We start from the raw sequence: 21,321 nt of genomic DNA, 5'->3' as shown, positions 1-21,321 counted from the left end.
ACGTTATACAGAATTCACCGTCGTCTCTCGCGCGACGCGAGTGGTCTGACGTTTGCGGACAGGCTGCCGTGGCGGACTTCCGGCACGTCGTACGTATACCGTTCGTTTCCCCGCACCTCCCGGTCACCTCCTCTCTCCGAGCCACCCACGGAACCGCAACGCGTCAGCGCTTCCCGTTGTGTCTGTGCACGCACGCATGGGCGCGATTGATAGTGGGGGCCACCGCATCGCGGTTTCGCTCCTCCTTCTTTGTCAACTACTCCGCAACCCTTTGTGATCGCATGCGCACGTGGCGACGTGCACAGTAATGTCTCATTGAAATGAATATACGAACGATCTGATGCCACATGCACGCATTGAACCCCCCTCTCATGTGGTTGTGTGCCATGGACGTCGTAACGGAAATTATTAGCGTAAAAATATGCGCGTCGCATTGTGTTCCCGTCGATGTGGGATGCGTGGCTGCACGCTTCCGCAGAACGAATTGTCAATGAGAAGCAGAATGGAGGCTCGCAAAGAGGAACGTGTGAACCTCCGTGTGGTGTTTGCAATCTATTGCGCTGCAGCAAAGTCTTGAATTGAGTGAGTGAGTGAGTGAGTGAGTGAGTGAGTGAGTGAGTGAGTGAGTGAGTGAGTGAGTGAGTGAGTGAGTGAGTGAGTGAGTGAGTGAGTGAGTGAGTGAGTGAGTGAGTGAGTGAGTGAGTGAGTGAGTGAGTGAGTGAGTGAGTGAGTGAGTGAGTGAGTGAGTGAGTGAGTGAGTGAGTGAGTGAGTGAGTGAGTGAGTGAGTGAGAACTGGAGTCCCTTGTTCCGCCATCACGAAGATGCATGTGAACCAGAGATTCAGAGAGGGAATAACGTATTTGTACAGATTGCAAGTGTTCTCCCTTAACAAAACCAACAAAGACCGCGCCGTCACCGTCGTTCACTTAAGTTCGCCGCAGGCGTTTTCTCTGTCTAACACCCGAGCACAAAGCGGAAGAGCTCTCGTAGGCTGTAGGTGTATATATAAACGCTACGCGCATTCAAAGAAGCGCTCAACCCGGACATGTTACACGCGGTCGTGATGAATTAAGGTGTCGTCGAGCGCAGTGTTCCCGACGTGCGCGCGCACACACACACACACAGAGGCGGCGCTTAATCGTTCATTTCGGGCGTCGCCCCATCCGTCCACATTACGTAATTCGGTGCCCGCATAAAACCCGCGCGGCGCGAATGGAGGAGCGCCGCAATTATGCGATGCCTAAACGTTTCCGGTTTCCATGAGGGCCAGCCCTTTACGGCAGTGCATGCATGTACCGCGGCGAAGCATGCTTTCCACAAGTGTTTGTGGCTGCAAGGACAGACCAAACAAGGACTTGTTGCGCGCAGCGCCTTAATACCGTGCTCTATTTTATGGCACACAATGTGATCCGCGTTCTTCTTGGTTAGATTCTCAAGAAAGGGGTTTCGATTGCGACTTGATTAACACCACTTCATATTTATATTGTTGGGGGCAACGCCCTCATTCTTAATGGCGGTGCGTATATCGCCAAACGTTTTACGAGAACCGCCCTCTAATTCGTAATTGGGCGGCGCGTGTGTGTGACGCACATGTGCAGCGATGCCACAAGGTTGACGCAGGTTAAAGGTCATAAGGTAATTTCAAGGTTAGCACAAGTTCAAAACTAAGTTACAGTGTTACAGGCTCCCCTTTTGTTGGCACCTGTCAACCGGAAACGTTTACTTATCGTGGTATATAGGAAAACGTTGAATTTCCCAGCGCTTTGTGATCCTAGTCAGCAGAACCGTACTACGTTTAGTTATTCTCATCCATAAGTGCGCGTAGGAAAATACTGTCAAATGCTTTCATAACACAACGCTCGGGACCTTCAATATATTCCATTGTACATGTCACTTCGTCGTAAAGAGCGCACTTCTTAGCACTCGTATTATCAAATCAAATCACGTCAAATCAAGTTTATTCACCTTTCGAAGAAAGGAAAGATAGGAGCTGTCACAAAAAGCTACTACAGTGAGTAGCTTGACGAGGTGATAACCCCTCCTTGATAGGACAGCAGCAGGCAGTGAACCAGACAAATAATAATAACATGGAACAGATTCCAGAACGCAAGAAATTCTTCTCCGTTATACGGGTCATTTCGTTATGGATGCGTTCGGCTATGCGAACACGAAGCAGCAACCTGAATTGGCGGAGACATTCAGCGTTTGTGTCAGATTCCTAGGGCCCGTAACCTTTGTCGGTTTGCTGCACTTGCCGACACAGAATGCCACACGTTTTCGGAGCACAGTCTGCCCACGGGATTCCTCCTCGACACTGCGGTCGCTCTGTGCGTGCCTTGTTCCTCGCTAGCTTGTGTCATTTTATGCTGTCCGCTTCTCAAGGCCGTCAACAACGTTCAAAGTCGTGACTGGCGCTTTTCTAAACGACAGTCGTCCATAATTTTCCCATCGCCTTCGACTGCTGCAGCACCTAATTGCAGACGCGCCTGACTCTGTGGTCCCGTTTTCCCCGCTAAGCCAGTACTCGTCTCGTCGTTTACAGCCCCTGCTCGCAGCAGGGAAGCAACAACGCTGTAGAGAACGCTGGGTACATCGCGGTGTTCATCGCGGGCACTTGTTGCCTATCGACCCGCCCAGTCGCCGCCACGGAACTAACCAACGCCGTCGTATCTGTATAGCGTGCTCGTAGAATATGTATACATGCGCCTGTCGGCGTTTTCTCCGGCCTCCCCGCGGAGAAGCGAGCACGTCACTGCAGTTAACGGTCGAGGCTGGCAAAATAAGCGCATCGTGCCGTCTCAGAGGAGAGGAGGTCAACGCCGGAAGATGCCGACAGACCGGTAGGAAAACGTCGAAGGAAATAACCAATGGTAGCGAGAAAAGCAAAGGAACGCTAATACCGTTGGAGATAGAAAAATTGAGAGAGGGGGATGCACGCCGTCGCGGCACCGTTGCGCCAACGTGCTCTGCATGCATTGCGTGTACTATAAAAACTTCGGGATTCGATCCCTCCTTGCCCTTCGCTTTATCTTTCCCATTTTTCTGTATCTTTCCCCATTTTCATTTTTTTTTTTTTTTTTTTTGTCGAGGTAGCTCCGACAACCAAATGCGGCTTGCGAGGCCAGTGTTTTTCAGCCGTAAGCTTTTACGCCTGCATGCTGTGCGGAGAACAGCAAAGCAAGAAAGCCTGCCGGAGCTGCCTACCTACAATTTGCCGCGCCGAAACGTCATTGCGATCGCCCCGGGCGTGCCCGCCGGGAGAGGAAGAGGAGAGTGAGAGGCAGAGCCAAGCCGGGCTTCGAAGGATGAGGAATCGCGGGGTGAGGGCGATTCTTCTGGCGACGGCAGCCTCGGCTCTGTGCGGTTCCTCCCTCCCTCCTTCGCTCGCTGGAAGTTTGCAGAGCGTTGGGCGGGTGCGCTCACCCTCCCTGACGGGTGGAGACGCGCGGAGATCTCGCGAGCTGCCTCGGAAGCTTCGCCCGAGGGGAGAAGAAGAGGGGGGATGCGCGCGCGCTTTCTCGGAGTCTCGGCGAACGAATCTGGGGCAAGTTCAGGGCCAGCGCCGGAGGTGAATGACCGCGCTTCCTGGGTGAACGCACTCTCTCTCGCGTGTCCCCTCGCCGCCGTGGTGCAGGGACGCGGTATCGGCAGCAGCAGCAGCCATCTGCGCTGTTCCGTTCCGCGTTTCAGTGCGCCAGTGTAGCTGGCAAAATGTTTCCCTCGCCTCCTCGACCTTGGGTGCCTGGTCGCGTTGCTGGGCAAATAAATACGCCGCCACTGAGCAAAAAAGTTATAGCTCTGCAGGTGGCTTCCGCAGTGGAAGCTAAACACTAATTAGTCTGTATTGTTTAGTGAGTGAGTTTGCGAGCGAGCGTGCTGCTCCTGCTTCTTCTCTGAGATCCAATGGGAGGGGGGGGGGTTCAATTTCACCCCTCCCCAAGGTTTCTCGAATTTGCAAGTGTACATACATATACACGCACACATAAACACACTCACGAACATACATAAAAGTTAATTGAGCCTCCCCCTCCCACCCCCACCCGAAAAAAAAAAAAATTCTGGCTACGCTCCTGCTGAGATCTCTGAAATCACGTTGGCAAGCCTTGGTTGATATTTTACGTGATGTCAAATAGCCACCAGCGCCCAACCTTGCCTCAAGTTTCTAGTCGGGGCAGCGCGCACACTCCACACGATATACATCAGATAATTTTTACTTGAATGCAGCCTAACCGCTTCGTGAGAAACCAGTTTGCCTGCATCAGATTCTTTACTTTTCGGTGCTTCTATAAATGGCTTGCACTTGACGTCATGGACGCCGCTTCTGAATGTACTGGCATTCCACGATGGTGGTCTTGATGACAAACAAATTGCGACAATGTGAAAACGACGTGGCAGGAGCGTCTCTGCGCGTGCGTAATGAAATAACTTGCATGTGATGTTTTGATAGCATTAATGTGGCATCGCTAGCGTCGCGTCTCCACATGCTGGTGCTCCAACATACGGGGTTTCCGGGACGTCGGTGCAAGCAAGCCGCGGTGACTCAGTGACTATGAGGCGTTCGGGCTCAGAGCACGAGGAATGACGCGGGTTCGAATACCGGCAGCGGCGAAGTGGTCCGATTTATCCTGCCGCCTTGTCTGACTGCGTTTTTGCGAAACTTTTGTAAGGGGCATATCCGGGATTTCATTTCGAGGGATGCAGGTATGACTCCGACACCTTCACATGACGCACGTGTGTTTGTAGATGTATACATGCGCATGCAAGCTCTAAAAAAAAAAAAAATCGGATCAGGGAGTTTGAATCGCCATCTTCACCACCTTCCCACTCCTCCTTCCTGACTACTCCTATGCTTTTTATAGGACAAATCCTAAATAATAATAATACTTGTTGGGGTTTAACGTCCCAAAACCATGGTATGATTACGAGGGACGCCGTAGCGAAGGGCTTCGGAAATTGAGACCACCTGGGGTCCTTTAACGTGTACCAAAATCTAAGTACACGGGCCTCAAGAATTTTCGCCTCCATCAAAAATGCGGCCGCCGCGGCTGGGATTCGACCCCGCGACCTACGGGTCGGCAGTCGAGCATCGTAACCGCTAAACCACCGTGGCGGGTAAACACGGCAAATCCTTGTACGATACAAATCAAGTTCCGCTTCACATTATCCATCTTCAGTACCCATCAAGATGTCGATATATTTCGAGTAATCGTGTCGCGCTTAACTTCGCATCCGGCAGAATTTTCTCACAGTACACTAATGTAACACTATACACGAACATTGTTCAAACAGTACTCTAACTCTGGCTTATAAAGGAGACGTCGATGGCTACATGTAGTTGCGTCGGCTGGCTTTTCGTTGAAATATACAGAACGTGAGGCAAAAAGAAACGTTCGTAGAAGAACCTTCAGAGAGAGAGTGGGAAACGAAGAGGAAAAACAAGGAGGTTAACCAAGCTTTGGCTCGGTTGGCTACCCCGCACTTGGGCTGGGGGAGAGGGGGAGTAAAAACTCACAGGGTCCCTTATCCGCCACAGTCGACTCGAAGGCGAAAGCCATTTTCTTCTTTTTCTTCTAAGTCGACGCACTGAACCTCCCGCGCCCCCCTTCGAAAGCTTTCTGCAAGTAAAGTGGTTCTTGCAGTGCCTCCAGGATCAGAGGCATCGTAAGCTTTCTGCATCTCACCTTGTTTAGCACTGCCTCCGGGATCGACCCACCTTTGGTCAAGCAATGATGTCACGTGATGACGACATAATTACGTTACAAATTTTAGCGATCTGCGATGTCTTGATGACGTCGTATGGTGACGACATCACGTGATGATTATTTCTTGCATTACTTGTGTTGACGCCGCCGACGGGGGACGCGGGACGCCGACGCGGGACGCCGGTCAATTTCGCGTTCAGTTAGTGTGAACACGCACAACACGAACTCGCGCTGGTAAGGGCCTTCCCCTCCGAATACTTCGTAGGTTCACCTCAGCACGCACTCGCTCTCCGCACGGCGTGAGCATGAGCAAGCAGAGCCTCGAGGGCTTCTGCGGCGTCTCTCGCCCTCCGCTCGCATCACTTGGCGTCTGGCGGAGAGAACGGGACCTTCCCGGTTTGTTCGTCTTTTTTTTTTTTTTTTTGTTCAAGCCCGTCGACGGGACGGGCACAAAATATGAGTGCTCTTCGAAGAATTCGGCGGTTCCTTTGCTTGTGTGCTTTGTGCCATCTGGGGCTTGGAAGAATAACGGCTGCACATTCTTTGTACGTTGCCTTCACGTGCGCGCCGGAAAATCTTTTCTGGTGTAAATGTTGGCTGCCCTCAGGTGTTCTTGGGATCTTCCTCTTCTTGTTGTTATTGCATGTGGTTATTTGGGTAAAATAGTAGTAGTATAGTTGTGGACTACTGCTTGTTGTAGTAGTAGTAGTAGTAGTAGTAGTAGTAGTAGTAGTAGTAGTAGTAGTAGTAGTAGTAGTAGTAGTAGTAGTAGTATCAGCACAGGGCTTATGTTAAAACTAGTAGTAGTAGCAGCAGCAGCAGCAGCAGCAGCAGCAGTAGTAGTAGTAGTAGTAGTAGTAGTAGTAGTAGTAGTAGTAGTAGTAGTAGTAGTAGTAGTAGTGGGAACAGCCTGTAATCTAAAGATCCACCTCAGTGATTTTTTCTTCGCCTTGCCTTTACTTCGGGAACAAATGCTGGCGCAGCCGCTTAATCCAACTACCTGTAAGCACATTCAACACTCACTGTGTACTGCATGCACGTAACTCATAGGTTCCCTTCACTTACTTGTGTTCAACCAAAAAGCGTACATCGCTCACTCGCAATAACAGCGGAAGCGCTACGAGGTCCGCCCCAAAAATAATGCTACTTAAACGCGCACTTTTTAGATGAAAGTGATGTCTTTGACGTCCTAAAGCTGCACGCACGATCTTAGCGACGCCCGGAATCATCGTGATGCACGCAAATCGCGGTACATGAATGTTTTTGAATCTGTTTTTGAATCGTTTCCGCATTCGCATTTGCTCCTCTCACAAGTTGAAATGCGGGAGAGAATTGAACTTGAAACCTTGTACACGGTAGACGAACTACACGAAGCAAAACTTTGGGCAAAACTTTGGGCACTAATCAAAAAGATGACGTAGCACAAAAATACCTACTAGTGCCCAGTGCATTGCAAGTCCCGTTCGGTGATCTACCATAGAAACGTGTTTTACCACAAGACAGTATGTTTTACCGCATTGCCTCTACGTTATGCGGTAAAGACAACGTTTTCTTATTTGGTCGCGATTATCTGCAGAATGCGAAAACTTTTGAGATATTGAAAGTCGTTCGTGGAACAAAAGGGTAACACCTCGGAGGTATTTATTTTAATGCGACAACATTGATTCGTAACTGTCACTGGGTCTCTGTTGATGTTGACGCAGCGCTATCTGCAGGATGATGGCAGAGGCAGGGAAGACTGCTCTTTAGTTCGCTACTCTGTAGGGCATTATTAAACCGCGCAGTTTTTAAAGTTAGATGTAATGCACACTAGTTTCTCGCTTACCGCCAGGATGGGACAGATTCGAGGTACGAAAAACGCGTGATTGTCAAGCAGTACACGCAGGCGGCATGCATTTGTCCACTGACCAGCCTGCCTTTTCTTCCGCTGACACAACGTTGAGTATCAGCCAGCTCAAGTTTTCCTGATTCTCATCGCAGTCCACATTATAATGTTCCACGCCTACTCGTCTTTTGTTCATTACCGCACATCGCTTTCGCTATAAGCACTCGATTTTCATGAGCGGTCGCATATATTGTCTCGGCACTGAAGAATGGCGCCTATTTAAACATCCACGAGGTGGCATTCTGATTACCTACACGTGTACCCTGTTCGCTACGCAGAGTATCCGAATGAGACGTGAATCGTACAAATTTTCGAACGTGTACGTATGCCGCTGAATGCTGGCAATGCCATTCGCCGTACACTCTAACAAAAAAAAAAAAAAGGAGAAAAGATAGTATGTGTTACTCTTCGACGAGAGTATAATTATTTCCTGAGAGAGCTCAAGTGTCTAAAAGACAGTCATTACGTGTCAGTTCTCGACTCACAAAAAAAGAAAGACAGTCAAAAGACTCTTCATTTTCTTAGGGTCTATAGACGTCACTTCGATCCCATTACGCTTCTCCGATTGACATCACTGTCTTTTCTCCCTCCTTTCTTCTCTGTCTGTCTGTCCCTGTCCTGCCAACCTGATTCGGGAGTTCTCTCTGAGCATTCGTTTGAATCTTCAATCTCAATCGTCACTGGCATGGGAGAGCGTGCGCAGTCTTGAGTCATTAGAGAGCTACCGGGGATGTCTCCCGTAGCCCAGAGCCAAGCAGCAACACGCTTATGCAGAGAGATGCCGGTCGCTGTGGTCGCGTGAGCAACGACGCAGGAATGCGAAGCCAATCGCAACGCCCCGCAGGCGGAACGCGGGCGGGTGGGCAAGCCGCTTCGTTTTCTATATACGTGCATCATTTCCCATTCGCTGATCCCGCGTACTTTGCGCGACAGCGGGGGTATGAGCTTGCGAACTGGCCGTGTGATCATGAGTTAGTAAAAGAATATGCCTTTGTCTTAATCGCTCACTAGCCGCTATTAAATTATGTTTGTGCGTCCGTCCGTTTATATGTAATTGTGTCTGAGTGGGCTTACTGACACCTACTAAGAAAGACTGAAGGATGTCTCGTACATTCATGACGCTGGAAGACGCGATCGACGGAGCAATTACATAGGTCCAAACTGGCAGGCTTAGCCCGCCTGCAATGTTAGCGCTATTATCTCTATCTTTATATTTCTATCTTTGAGAGATTGGATAGGGCCACGAGGCAGATCTATTAACACGTCGAAGCGGGCGTCATTAGCATCACCATCATTATCATCATCATCTGCAGCCTACCTGATGTCTACTGCAAGACGAAGGCCTCTACCCATCCTGTCCTGTGCAAGTTAGCTGATCCCCACTTTATGCCTGCAAATTTCTTCATTTCATCGCTCCGCTCCCTCGGCCGCGCTTGCATTGATCTCTTGGTGTCCATTCCGACACTCGAAGTGACCATCGGTCATCTGTCCTTCTCATGGCGTGACCTTCCCAGGTCCATTTCTTCACTTAATATCAACTATATCGCCTACCGCTGTTTGTTCTCTGAGCGGGTGCAATTGCATTTATTACGGAAAGTTATGGGACACGACGATCACGTAATTGTATTTAGCTTATACATGGCCTAACTTGTGACGGGAAGTGATTACTTCGGGACGATTATCGAAAGGCGGAGTCGGTGCGAGGGAACCATGAAGCCAGAATGAATAAGCACAAAAGGTATTTACAGAACAAGCCCCACGATAGCCGTTCCTTCGGGGTGCCGCGACGAGCTGAATTAATTGTTTTTGCATTTTTGCTTCTGTTTGTCCAAGGACGAGTTATGTCTGTACCTATTCGTGCACGTTACAGTTGCCCTCACAAATCAAATCAGAAAACAATCACTTCGCCACCATCGTGCGAGGAGAGGCGGGGAGCACATACAGTTCGTGCGCACCGAAGAAAGTGTCGCAGCCGAGCGTGTACACGGGCCAAAGTTCCTTGACGTCGGTAATGTGGGAAGCACTATCTTCACGTCCTTGAGAGCTCAGGGTACGGGGCTGAACGTAAGCAAGGATGAGACTGAAGTTGGGCGCCCAGGCGGGCAACGAGGAGCGGCTGGACCATGCACGCATGCGACAGCGCCAAAAACGTTCACGCGCCCGTTCACACGATAAAATGGAGCAGAGTACGCGATCGTGCGTCAGAGGTGTGTCACAACTACGTGGTCACAACGTAGCTCCTCTTGGTGGCGTCCTTGAACTCGCCACCGACAGTTGGTCCGCATGTTGCCTAACGTCTCTGTCCGGACCTGCCTAATTCCCTGAGTCTAAGGGATCTTGCGAAACCTCGACGAGCTTATATCGAAAGCGATAGGCCGGAAGTGGTGAATGGGACCGCGAGGCGTCTCGCTTTCTATACCTTGTCTGCCACTCTGTAAGGACAGAAAGGAATCGTCGAGTTCTTTTGAGCCCAATTACCACTGCTTTCTCCGACATGCCGGCGTCCTTGCGACGTCTTCTAAAGCTTCCACAATGTTTGTGTTTGACTACGCGCGTTATTTTCAGGTCCAACTCAAACCGTGGTATACGAGCGGTAACGATGACGGCACTTGCGCCGAGCTTTTCGCGTGTTCGAAAGTAAACGCACTTTAACGCCAGGTCCTTCACTATCCACGTTTTCTTTTCGCATTTCTTCCCCTCGATGTCTGAAGCACTTGCGCCCGGAGTACGCGTAAGACGTACCGGACGTCCTGCAGTCGTAAACTGGACCATTCGCTTTTGCAAGTGGGCTCACCGAGAGAAAAAAAAAGTGTATGTAAAGAAATGATAGTCCGTGGCGCTGACTCCCAGACGGTTACAACCAGTCAACCGGCCGTCGGTCAGTGGCCGCTTCACAGCCAAAGTACTCTCGAGAGAACGGTCACTATTTTTTGACGACCTGCCACAGCGGGCCATTTTCAGCTGGTTCACACGTCCATAAACGAGTAGCCCCCACGTCCGCAGCGTCGAACGCTTGGACCTAGGAAGCCATGCACGCAGCCAACGCGTCCCTCGAGAGACGGCGCGAAATGTTTCTTTCCTGTTATAAGCCCGCGATTCACGGACCGAGCACGTCTTTCGGACCGCGGGATGAGTCTAAGCCTCGAGGGTGGGGAAAGCGATCGTTCCATAAACTACGGGCGCGGCCAAAACGGTCCGCCGGTGGGCTGTCACCTCTCTATTCGGTCCCATTTTGACGCGACTACGAGCCCTGGGCACCACTCTCATTCTCTGCTGCCGCCCTCTTCTTTCGAGATAGACCTCCCCATGGGCCTGTCTTTGTGCGATCGTCAAGGAAGGACGCCGAATCAAAGACGGCGGCTCTACACTGAGGAACGAGACGAGACGGGAGCGGCATCCGCCTCCTCTTTGCAGACACAAAAACACACGCACGAGTGTTGGAATTTACGACGTGCACCTAATCTGAACGTCCGACGGGCCAAGAAGAGACGTCCCCTTCCTCGGCCGCCCCGGCTGACGGGATAGCGCGACAGCTGCGCCAGTAACTGATCGCGTATTTACGACTCGATTCGCGGACGTGCAAATCACGCCGGGGCTTATACACCCGGTGTTTGCGGACAGCGTCCATGTTTCTCCAACGACGCAGGGCCGCATGTGTGAGCGCTGTAAATCTGCGCTGCAAAATTGACGCTGGCTCTTTCGCTGTTGCGCGATATTTCATACAGAAGTTCAGAGACTTCAAAAAGAGGAGAGAGCTGCTGAAACACGGTGTCACTGCCGGCCGGACGTGTGCGGTTTTGTATAATACACAGCAGTTTCGAATGCTTTCTTGTAACATGGGTTGGGCCGCGCTGTGCGGAAAAGTATACACATCTGGTTTACCTTATGCATTGGCTGGACGTGTCATTTCAAGGCTGATCACATGCAGCTGACCGTCTTGTTCATGCGAAACTGACAGCGAGCGCTCATCGTTGCGGTCAACTGGAAACTGCGTTAAAGATAAATCTCTTTTCTCCTTTTATTCCCCTCTCTCTCTTTCAGGATCTACCAATAGTGTACGGCGAAAAAGAAAACACGCCGATTCCTTTTGGATAGTTGTGTCTCGCTAACTAGTTATCCGCGATGGTTGTCAGAACAAGTTGTTCTGACATTGAAATCAAAGGAGCCTTCAAGGCTGCACGAATTAGCGTGGATGTGGCCTATCGGAGGAAAACATCAGGCATTGGTTTCCCTTCAAGCGCGTCATCAAGCGCTATGCAACGTTACAAATTTCTCTCGCGATTGCATTCTATCCATTGTCGGAAAGATGCCACTTAATAAGCCAGATTTGAAATCGGGTCATCCATTTGTTCCTGTGGACTGTCCTGTCAAACATTCGATGTAGTAAACGTGCACATATCGGATGTGACCCTTTGCCGTATGGACTCACTTCGAACGACTTATTTTTTCGTCGATTTTTCTTTATTTTTTTTTATTTTGGGCCGACAACGGCCTCTACATGTGAAAACGTATTGAAGATCATGTCGTCATGCTGACGTAGGTGCCGGTGCTGAACATACGGCGGAAGATTGAAGAATTCAAGCTTTTTCTTGTCGTTTTCACCGCCAATAAACAAAAATGTTTCTTATGTAAATCTATTAAGTGATTCCTTAGACTAAACTTAGCGTTGCTCTGTCGTGTTCTTCATTTATAAATACATGCACACGACAACTGCTCCTTGGCATTCCATTATCTCGCCTTGTTCTTTTTTTTTTCTTTTTTTTTGCGAATACCTATAATACAAGGCAGGCAGGCAAAAACAAAATCGTCCCGCCTATACAAACGTCTTCGGTGAATAATTATTCAGTCCACCGATACTGAAATCCGCGTCTTCATCCTTAATACCACCGTACGTAAAATTTGCTCGTAGTCTCAAGCTAACGTATTGCTCCCCCCTCCCCTAATAAAGTCCTAGCAATTGAACCAGCGTTGCAAATAGTAAAGGTAGTTGTCGTCCATCTCGTCGTATTCCTGAAGCATCTTTCTAAGATGTTCTCTGCAGAAACTGTCCGCAATATTTAATGTGCGCAGAAACAATCTATTATGTTCATCTTATGATTATTGTTAAGTACCGCCGAGATGCTGTCGACTCCTAGGTGATAATGCCAGGAGTACATTGACGCCCGTGAGAGTTATTCAACGCCTGTTCCTTATGGCCGCTGAAACGTATTCCAGTGGCCTTAAAAGTATCATCGAATCATTTCGTGCACGGGCAACGCCGTTATCACGTATATACGTTCAATTTTGGCTACGTAACGGTATTTGAAATGACTCTGTAACTATCTCTCCTCTTGTAATGGGCTGCATTTGATTGATTGATTGATTGATTGATTGATTGATTGATTGGTTGATTGATTTTCTCTCTATTCTGCGCAGAACAAAGCTTCGCGGCAGCCGACTCCAATAGCAGCAGCCCAGCCAAGTCGTTCGTGGCGTGCAAGGTGTGCGGAGATAAAGCGTCCGGTTACCACTACGGTGTCACCTCCTGCGAAGGCTGCAAGGTGAGCAGCGCCACGCCTCTCACTACACGTCATCCGTGGTACTGAATTAAAAAGATGCCACCACGCTGCACGTTCGTATATATATACCTTGAAGTTTCTGAAAGCTCTTATTATCAAGGAGAAACGTTAAATGCTTCATCAAACGCGAAAATTTACCGTCGGCGTCGGCGTCAGCATCGGCGTCAACATGATGATGCAAGGAATCATCACGTGATGACCTCACCATGTCACGTCATCTTGACGTCACATGATGCCGTCATTAGACGACATCGTCGCTTGGTCAAAGGTGGGCCGATCACGGAGGCAGTGCAAAACAAGGGGAGGTGCAGAAAGCTTGCTATGTATCCGATCCCGGAGGCAGTGCAAAACTAAACTAAGTGCAGAAAGCTTTCGGAGAGGGGGGGATGGTGTTGGATCAATACATCAACTGAGAAGAATAAGACGATGGCTTTCGCATTCGAGTCGTCTTAGGCGAACCCTATGAGCTATAACAGTGAAGTTGTTTAAGCCCACCGTAAAAACTTTGGGTGCACAATGTGTACAAAAAACTATCATCATCATCATGAACCGGCACGCGCTCTTTTCATTCTCCTTACAGTGAAGCTATTCAAGCTAGCGGTGACTTGTGCTGCGTCGTGCAAAACTCCTCAGCTGGGTATGTGCCACAGGAATTGGGCCAGCCTATACCGAGTACAGCAGGTGCGAGCGTTAAACGAAAACTCGCTCGATGATATGGAGCACGTGCAAGAGGGAAAGAAAGAAAGAGATAGAAAGAAGAAATATAGAGAAAGTGAGAGAGAGAGAGAGGGGGGAGAAATAGAGAAAAGATAGAGAGAAAGAGAGAAAAAAAGGCGAAGCTTAGTCACGCAAGGCTTGAAACAAGGAAGCTGAACGATTCTGAAGTCTAACAAAACAACCAGTAACCTAGAGACAACCTAAGAACTACCTAAAGACCAGCGACGACCTAGAAGCAACCTAGAAAAGAACATAGCTAAGAGCCTAGCAGAAACCTAGAATCACCTAGCTAAAAGCCTGGCAACTACCTAGAAACAACCTAGCATCACCTAGCTAAAGCCTGGAAATAACCTACAAGTAACATAGAAACAACCTAGCATCACCTAGCTAATGCCTAGCAACAGCCTAGAAACAACTTAGCATCACCCTATCGGGCATCAACCTAGAAGCAACCCAGAAGCAACCTACCAACAACCTAGCATCTCCAAGCTAGCAGCAACAACCTAGAAGCATCCTAGAAACAGCCCAGCATCACCTAGCGATAGCCTAGCAACAACATAGAAGCAACCACATTAGACCGTCAGAATCGTCCAGCCTCGCTGTTTCAAGCCTTGCGCGACTTACTGTAAGCTTCGCCATTTTTTTTTTCTAATATTTTTTTCACAAACCAGCACATTTGATGCTTTACTATACCGGGACGAATAGTTTGGCGCGTATGTGGTACAGTCCCATACATTTAATGCCTATATAGCACACGACAGGGGCGTAGCCACGTTAGGGCACACAGGGCCCGTGACCCCCCCCCCCCCCCGAAATTTTTTTTTTTTTTTGCCATAGCATACAGAGCAGAAAATGACCCTCGACCACATCTGCCTGGTCGTCCCCACTACAGATCAAGGAGGTGCCCCGCCCGAAAAAAATTTCTGCCTACGCCCCTGTTACACGGCACTGGCGTAGCAGGCGGGGGGGGGGGGGGGGGGGGGCGAACCTCACCCCTCCTATATTTTTCAATTTTGCATGTATATAATATACACGTGCACATACAAAAACACACACGTACATACATAAAGTATGGTTTAACCCACCACACCCCTTCCAAAAACAATTTCTGGCTACGCTACTGGTGCGCGAGCGGAAACGATTTGAGCACCGATAGCAATGCAGTTTCCATGGTCGGCATGGGCATTTGCATTTGCCAGGGGAGGGAGGTCTCTGTGTTCGAACCCTCCCCACCTCGACAATGCGCATCTATATATATATATATATATATATATATATATATATATATATATATATATATATATATATATATATATATATATGAGTCATTCCATGCCAGATCACCCAGCGTTTTTCCGACCATCACAAATATGGCTGAAAAAATTTCCACGCTTTTCTTGAAGTTCAAAACTCGTTCTGCTCGTTTATTTCTGTTGCCAAAAATTTTCCCGCCTGTTTGTGAGAGTGTGTAGTTTTGCGCCGACTGAGCTAAAGGGCATCAAACAACAATTTTTTTCAAAGGTCGTTTAGAGGATGCACTCAATAAAATGGTATTTCCGGCAAGCTAATGAAGTGCTGTAACTGTAAAAATAATGACTTATTTATGTATATCGATTCTTCGAGGGCTTTTCGCACGAGCAAAATTGAATAAAGTTGCAAAGTTTGATATTTTTTTCCAGGAACAAGGCAAACTCAAAGGGTAGAAATTAATTATATACTGGAAGCCTGTTCGACATACTACAAAAGAAAAATAATTTAGTCCCTGAAGGTTTAGCAAATCGTCTGAAAAAAAATTGCGAATTTCACTTTTCTTGAGAAAAGCTCTGTATTCATCGTCAAAAAACTTGGTGGCCTTGGTGGTCGGACTAAAAATATGCACGATACTTCATTTGAAAGCTCTATGTATTAGATGAACATAGATAAAGTTACAAAAGGGTATTATTTTTTTAACTTGAGAAATATTTTTTTGAAATTTTGTATCTCCACCAGCTTTTCGCCGATGTAACTCAAGCGGCATGAAGCACTCGCAAAGGCAATCTTCAGCCCATGCCCACTGACCTGGGATGCAGACGTCAAGCATGCTGGCTATAAAGGAACCCCATTTCCTTTCCTTTTCCATTACTTTATATATATATATATATATATATATATATATATATATATATATATATATATATATATATATATATATATATATATATATATATATATATATATATATATATATATATATATATATATATATATACCTTTTTGCTTCATATACGTAAGTTGCATCAGGTTACGCTTTGCTTAATATGAAGAATAAGTCAAGGAGCGTAACGGCAGGATCGTCTTCAGTTCTGTAGCGTTTAAATAAGTTCTGTAGCGTTACTAAAACAACGCTGCACATATATTAATAATAGCTGCTGGGGTCTAAAGCGCCTAACCATGATATGGTTATGAGGCACACCTTAGTGCGGGGAGTCCGGATTAATTTAGACCAACTGGTATTCTTAACTCTAAGGGTGTTCCTTGCATTCAGGCCTCCATCGAAATGCGGCCGCCGTGGCGGGGAATCGAACCCGCGCCCTCGAGCTCGGCAGCGCGACACCCTTCGTGCTACACCGCGGCGGGTGTGATATATTCCAAAAATAACGCGTATTTGGCCTATAGATGGCGCTATCACGTCCCACGAATTTGCGTTTTTGTTGTTGTTTTTATTCTTTAATGGATAACATTAGTAGGATAGCACTAATATGTTAATAAGGCTGAAACATAAAGGTTAGCGAAGAAGCTTCTCATGTTGACTATACTGAAGGGGCATGTATAGATAGATCCTTACATAGATTTCTTTACTACTGGCTGCTGCAGGCTGCAAAACTGCAAAACTGCAAAAAGGGATTTGCCATCGCCTTGGCATGCCATTTTCGTACAACTACACACTTTGGCAAGGTCACTGACGATGTTGCTAGTGCCGCGGCAACATGTTCTTTTATTTCTATTTGTATGGTTGCTTGCACGCACCTACTCATTTGCAGCGGGTGAATGACCTCTGCAACGTTTTATAGTCAACAATAACCCCGCCCACGTGTCAATCGAACGCCGAACGTAAATGTCAGCTGCAGCTCACCGGGTGGCCTGTATACGCGAACTCACGAGAAATCATCCAGCCGGAAAGGCCAATGAAACATTGCTACATGAAAACGTTAAATCGTGCAGACGTGCAAGCTGTGTGACTCTGAATTTCGCTCGTTGTTACGGCTCGAACGCTGTATAAAACAAAGCCTATGAGAAAGGAAAGGGCGATAGGCGACTGAGCTTCGTAGAGTTGCCAGAACCGGCTTGATGGCTTCAAGATCACCGGAGGTCAATGACGCTGAGAGCCCGAAATGCCCGGCGAGATAGTTAGCCGTAACAAAGTACTGAAGCGCAGCTGTGGTTTAGGTTTACTGGGTCATTCGGAACGCCCCAGAGGCATCCTGCTTCACGTACGTGGCCGTGCGAACGTCTGCCTAACGTTTTTCCACGTATAAGCTGGTTGTTATAAGAGAGACCCGCAAACTACTGTTTCCACGAAAGAAAAAAAAAAAACTAAAGCGGCAGAATGGCAGCGGGCTCTTGTTATTTTTTTGTTAATTTGTTTTTGCTCTTTATCTGTTCGTATTCTTGCATCGGTGAGGTCTTGACGTCCACGGGTTTTCTTGGGCGTTATAAACAGCCGAATTTTCGGAGAAATTCGGAAATTGCGAGGTGTTTCCTCGTCTTTTTTTTTTTTTTTTTGCAAGACGAAACAAAAAATGACACTGCCCAGCGAATAAGCTCTGTGGTGCGGCGTATGCCTGGAAGGTGAACTTGGCTTGGACTTTGACAGCCTCGCGCTGTATGTATGTAACTTCGAACTTGCCCAAACTTCGAACTTTCGGCTTTCTCGTGACAACGCTTTATAGTTAGCAGATTGAACGACAACAACAAGAGTAATAATACTACAGGTGTCGCACGGGTACTTCTGATCGCGATCAGGGCCGATCCTGATCTGACCTGATCGCGATTAAAAGCGACCGTGTAGCACCGGATTAGGCTCAATCCGGACCGGCTCTGATCGCGATCAAAAGTGCCCGTCTGACACCGCTGTATAATAATAATCAATCAAACATTTCTTTATCGTGTCCGGCAACGATCACAAGGTCTTCGTGCTGGCGCGCGGCAGAGAGAAAAAAAAAAGAACAGTACAAGATAACAAGCAGTAGAGTAAAGACAGTCTACAGGAGAAAATGCGGGGGGGAACAAAAAAGCGGAAAAAAGTTATAACAGGAAGTTAGTACAGCAGGGCAAAAATAATGTAACACAACACGAGAAAATATAGGATTCATGGATTTAGAGCGGCGCAGCAAGGCAAACGAAAAGACGAATGTTCGTATCTTCGTCTGCCTTGTTGTGCCATTCTAAATCCATGCATCCGTACCAACTCGCCCAGTTGTCAGTGCTAGATATAGAAGGACAATAATAAGAACAAACTGCCTACAGCAATGCACAAGGTATATAGCTGAAAGACAAAGTAGAAAAGGATTTGAGTAAAGTATGACGCTATGTTAAAACAGCGCGAAGGCTCGGAGGAAAACAGCGACTTTGTATACCGTGGACGGATGTGTGTTAGCAGAGGCCAGAGGCATGCAGCTGCATGAAACGGTCTATGCCCTCTGGTTATCTTATACGCGGAATTCGAAAGAAAGAAACAAACAATTCAACTGAGCAGTTCAGAGCAGGTTATATGATGTTGTGAACAAGCTTGAAAAGAACAAGCAGATCAACGCGATTTCATCAGCAGTGATATGATTGCAATGACAATAATCCAACAGTGCCAGAACAAGGTACAATGTCAATTCTAGCGAAGCGGCGGTTGTAGTACATGCTTAGGACTTTTGTCTGGACCCGCTAACTGGTGTTACTGTTGAATTTTGAAATGCCATTCCATATCACAGCTGCATATTCAAGCTGTGGAAGACAGAGTGTTATGTATAACTTGGGGAAGGACATGGGAGAATTGAATTGTCTTAGGTGTTCTTCAAACAGGGCTTAAAGTCTCCCTTTATTGGAGGGGGGGGGGGGGGGCTCATGAAGTGGCAATATATTGTCACGTGGTCGTGACGTGGACGAAGACCGCAGGCGACGTGTCCGAGATGAAAGTCTTTATTTGGCCGAACTTGTGGCTGAACTTGTGGCCACACTGTATGCACTGATAGCGGCGAACAGAGCGTCGACCGTCGATCAACTGACAAGCGGTGAAGCGCGTCGGCATTTAAACATGTGCCGTCGAATATTCCAGCGTTATCGCTGGCTGTCGTGCAAATTCTAGAATAAGCTCGAGTGTGCGCGTCTTGCGCGCAATCTTAACAAAACGATCCACAATGTGCGCGAAGCTTCTCGAACAATGAGGCGCGGTTCGCGCTGAGCGTTGCTGACAGTCTTTGCGGCCGAAAACCGAATACAGCAAAAGCGATAAAGAAATGCGCGTGGCAATGTGTGTGTGTGTGTGTGTGTGTGTGTGTGTGTGTGTGTGTGTGTGTGTGTGTGTGTGTGTGTGTGTGTGTGTGTGTGTGTGTGTGTGTGTGTGTGTGTGTGTGTGTGTGTGTGTGTGTGTGTGTGTGTGTGTGTGTGTGTGTGTGTGTGTGTGTGTGTGTGTGTGTGTGTGTGTGTGTGTGTGTGTGTGTGTGTGTGTGTGTGTGTGTGTGTGTGTGTGTGTGTGTGTGTGTGTGTGTGTGTGTGTGTGTGTGTGTGTGTGTGTGTGTGTGTGTGTGTGTGTGTGTGTGTGTGTGTGTGTGTGTGTGTGTGTGTGTGTGTGTGTGTGTGTGGGGTCATTCCATATCGAGTGTACCTGATAAATTTTCAACCATGTCCGATCATGCTGAAATTAGGCTGGTATGTGTGAATGTCAGCCATAGTTATTGAGGCGTTATATTTCGGGAAAAAAATTTATGTTGCCTAGAGGGCGCTTCGAACTTGGGGCACGGAAGTGAAAATGTGTCGTACATAACAATTTATATAAATTTACTGGTTTGAGCCATTACTACGAAACAATTTTTTCCTTAATTTCAAGGCGCTGCGTTTTCATGACTATGATAGTTATTCATTTTTGTTTCAACTTTCATTATTTTTGGCCTTGAGGAAAAGTCGCAAAATGCTGCGTGTTTATCATTTCTTAGAAAGAGCACCGATTTTTCCGCGAGTAATATATTCACATTGAAGGCTTTTTAGGTTCCTATAATAAGTGATAAAAATACTGCGAAAACGAAAGAAGAAGAAACGTTGCGGCAATATTGTGCCAAATTTCGGAAAAAGAGCGTTTTGACCCATATTGAGGCTTCATTTTCACAATGTAGCGGTCCAAGTGAAAATATGAATTTTACATCGTTGTGTACTATGCTTTGTGGGTATGACGTACAGGAAGCTTGAAAAGAGTAGTTTTTGTTTTAGGCGAGAAAAAAATTTTTCTAACTGAACAACCACAAGGTCGTACGAAGTCTTCCTTTGCCTGGCCTTCACTGCATAGCACGTCAGCGCATGGTTCCAGCGGGGGCCTTTTCGCAGCAAATAATGCAAGTCACACAACTGCTTGCCACTTCTTTTAGTAATACTGCTGTATATAACGTCAAAAGTGGCAATAGTGCTAAAATTATGGAATGGTACTAATACCCCCTTGGACCATGAAAAGGTAATATTCAACCGCTTCATCGTTCAAAGTGGCAGAAGAGAGAAGAAATAATAGAGAAGGAAAGGCAGGGAGGTTAACCAGTATGGGACAACCGGTTTGCTACCCTACACATGGGGACAGGGTGGGGGAGATTAAAGATGGAGAGGAAAGAGAGAGAGAAAGTGAGAAAGATAGCACATGACACTGCACACACAGAATCAGTCGGTCACTCTTGCGTGGTACGCGACATTTTTCTCACAGCCGCTTGTCCAAGTTCGTCTCTCTTAAAAACTTCAGCGGTGCCTTCGTCGCCTTCAGCTGTGATGTCTTGTGTTGACGGCATGCAAGAACTGTTTCAACTGACATTTGTCTACTGTCAAGGCGTGCTAACGGACGCATGCCTGCAGAGCTGTTCTAGGGCGTCGTGTTTGGCTTCTGATAATTGAGATACATGATCTTACGCAATAATTAACGGCATAACTAAGCTATAGCTTGTTTAAGTTGTTTTTATGATCTTTCAGGTATAAGCCAACGCGTGCCCTATACGATGTCAGGTACGATGGAACGATTGTTATATTTACAGCAAAGGCGCGCGAACCAAAAACCGAACGCCGGCGAGCCAACACGATGATTTGTATGCACAAGCGGGGGCGTAGCCAGGGGGGGGGGGGTTGGGGGGTTCAATCCCCCCCCGAAATTTTTCAGTTTTGCTTGCGTATATACATATACACGCCCCCCCCCCCCCCCGAAAAAATTTCTGGCTACGCCCCTGTGCACAAGTGAAGATG

General features: G+C 47.6%; 1 protein-coding gene across 2 annotated transcripts in view; it reads left to right on the top strand.

Annotated features, from left to right (window-relative positions):
• Positions 1–21,321, top strand: part of LOC119382682 (ecdysone-induced protein 78C) — a 141,333-nt gene that overhangs the window by 65,564 nt on the left and 54,448 nt on the right. For both annotated transcript variants that reach the window (XM_049412290.1, XM_037650484.2), the window contains exon 2: positions 13,004–13,128. In XM_049412290.1, the coding sequence (XP_049268247.1) occupies positions 13,004–13,128 (125 nt within the window). The remainder of the gene's footprint in view (positions 1–13,003; positions 13,129–21,321) is intronic.

This window comes from Rhipicephalus sanguineus, chromosome 2, assembly GCF_013339695.2.
Source record: "Rhipicephalus sanguineus isolate Rsan-2018 chromosome 2, BIME_Rsan_1.4, whole genome shotgun sequence".
Lineage (NCBI taxonomy): Eukaryota > Metazoa > Arthropoda > Arachnida > Ixodida > Ixodidae > Rhipicephalus > Rhipicephalus sanguineus.
The sequence above is the reverse complement of the archived record's forward strand: the minus strand, read 5'-3'. Positions and strand labels throughout refer to the sequence as shown.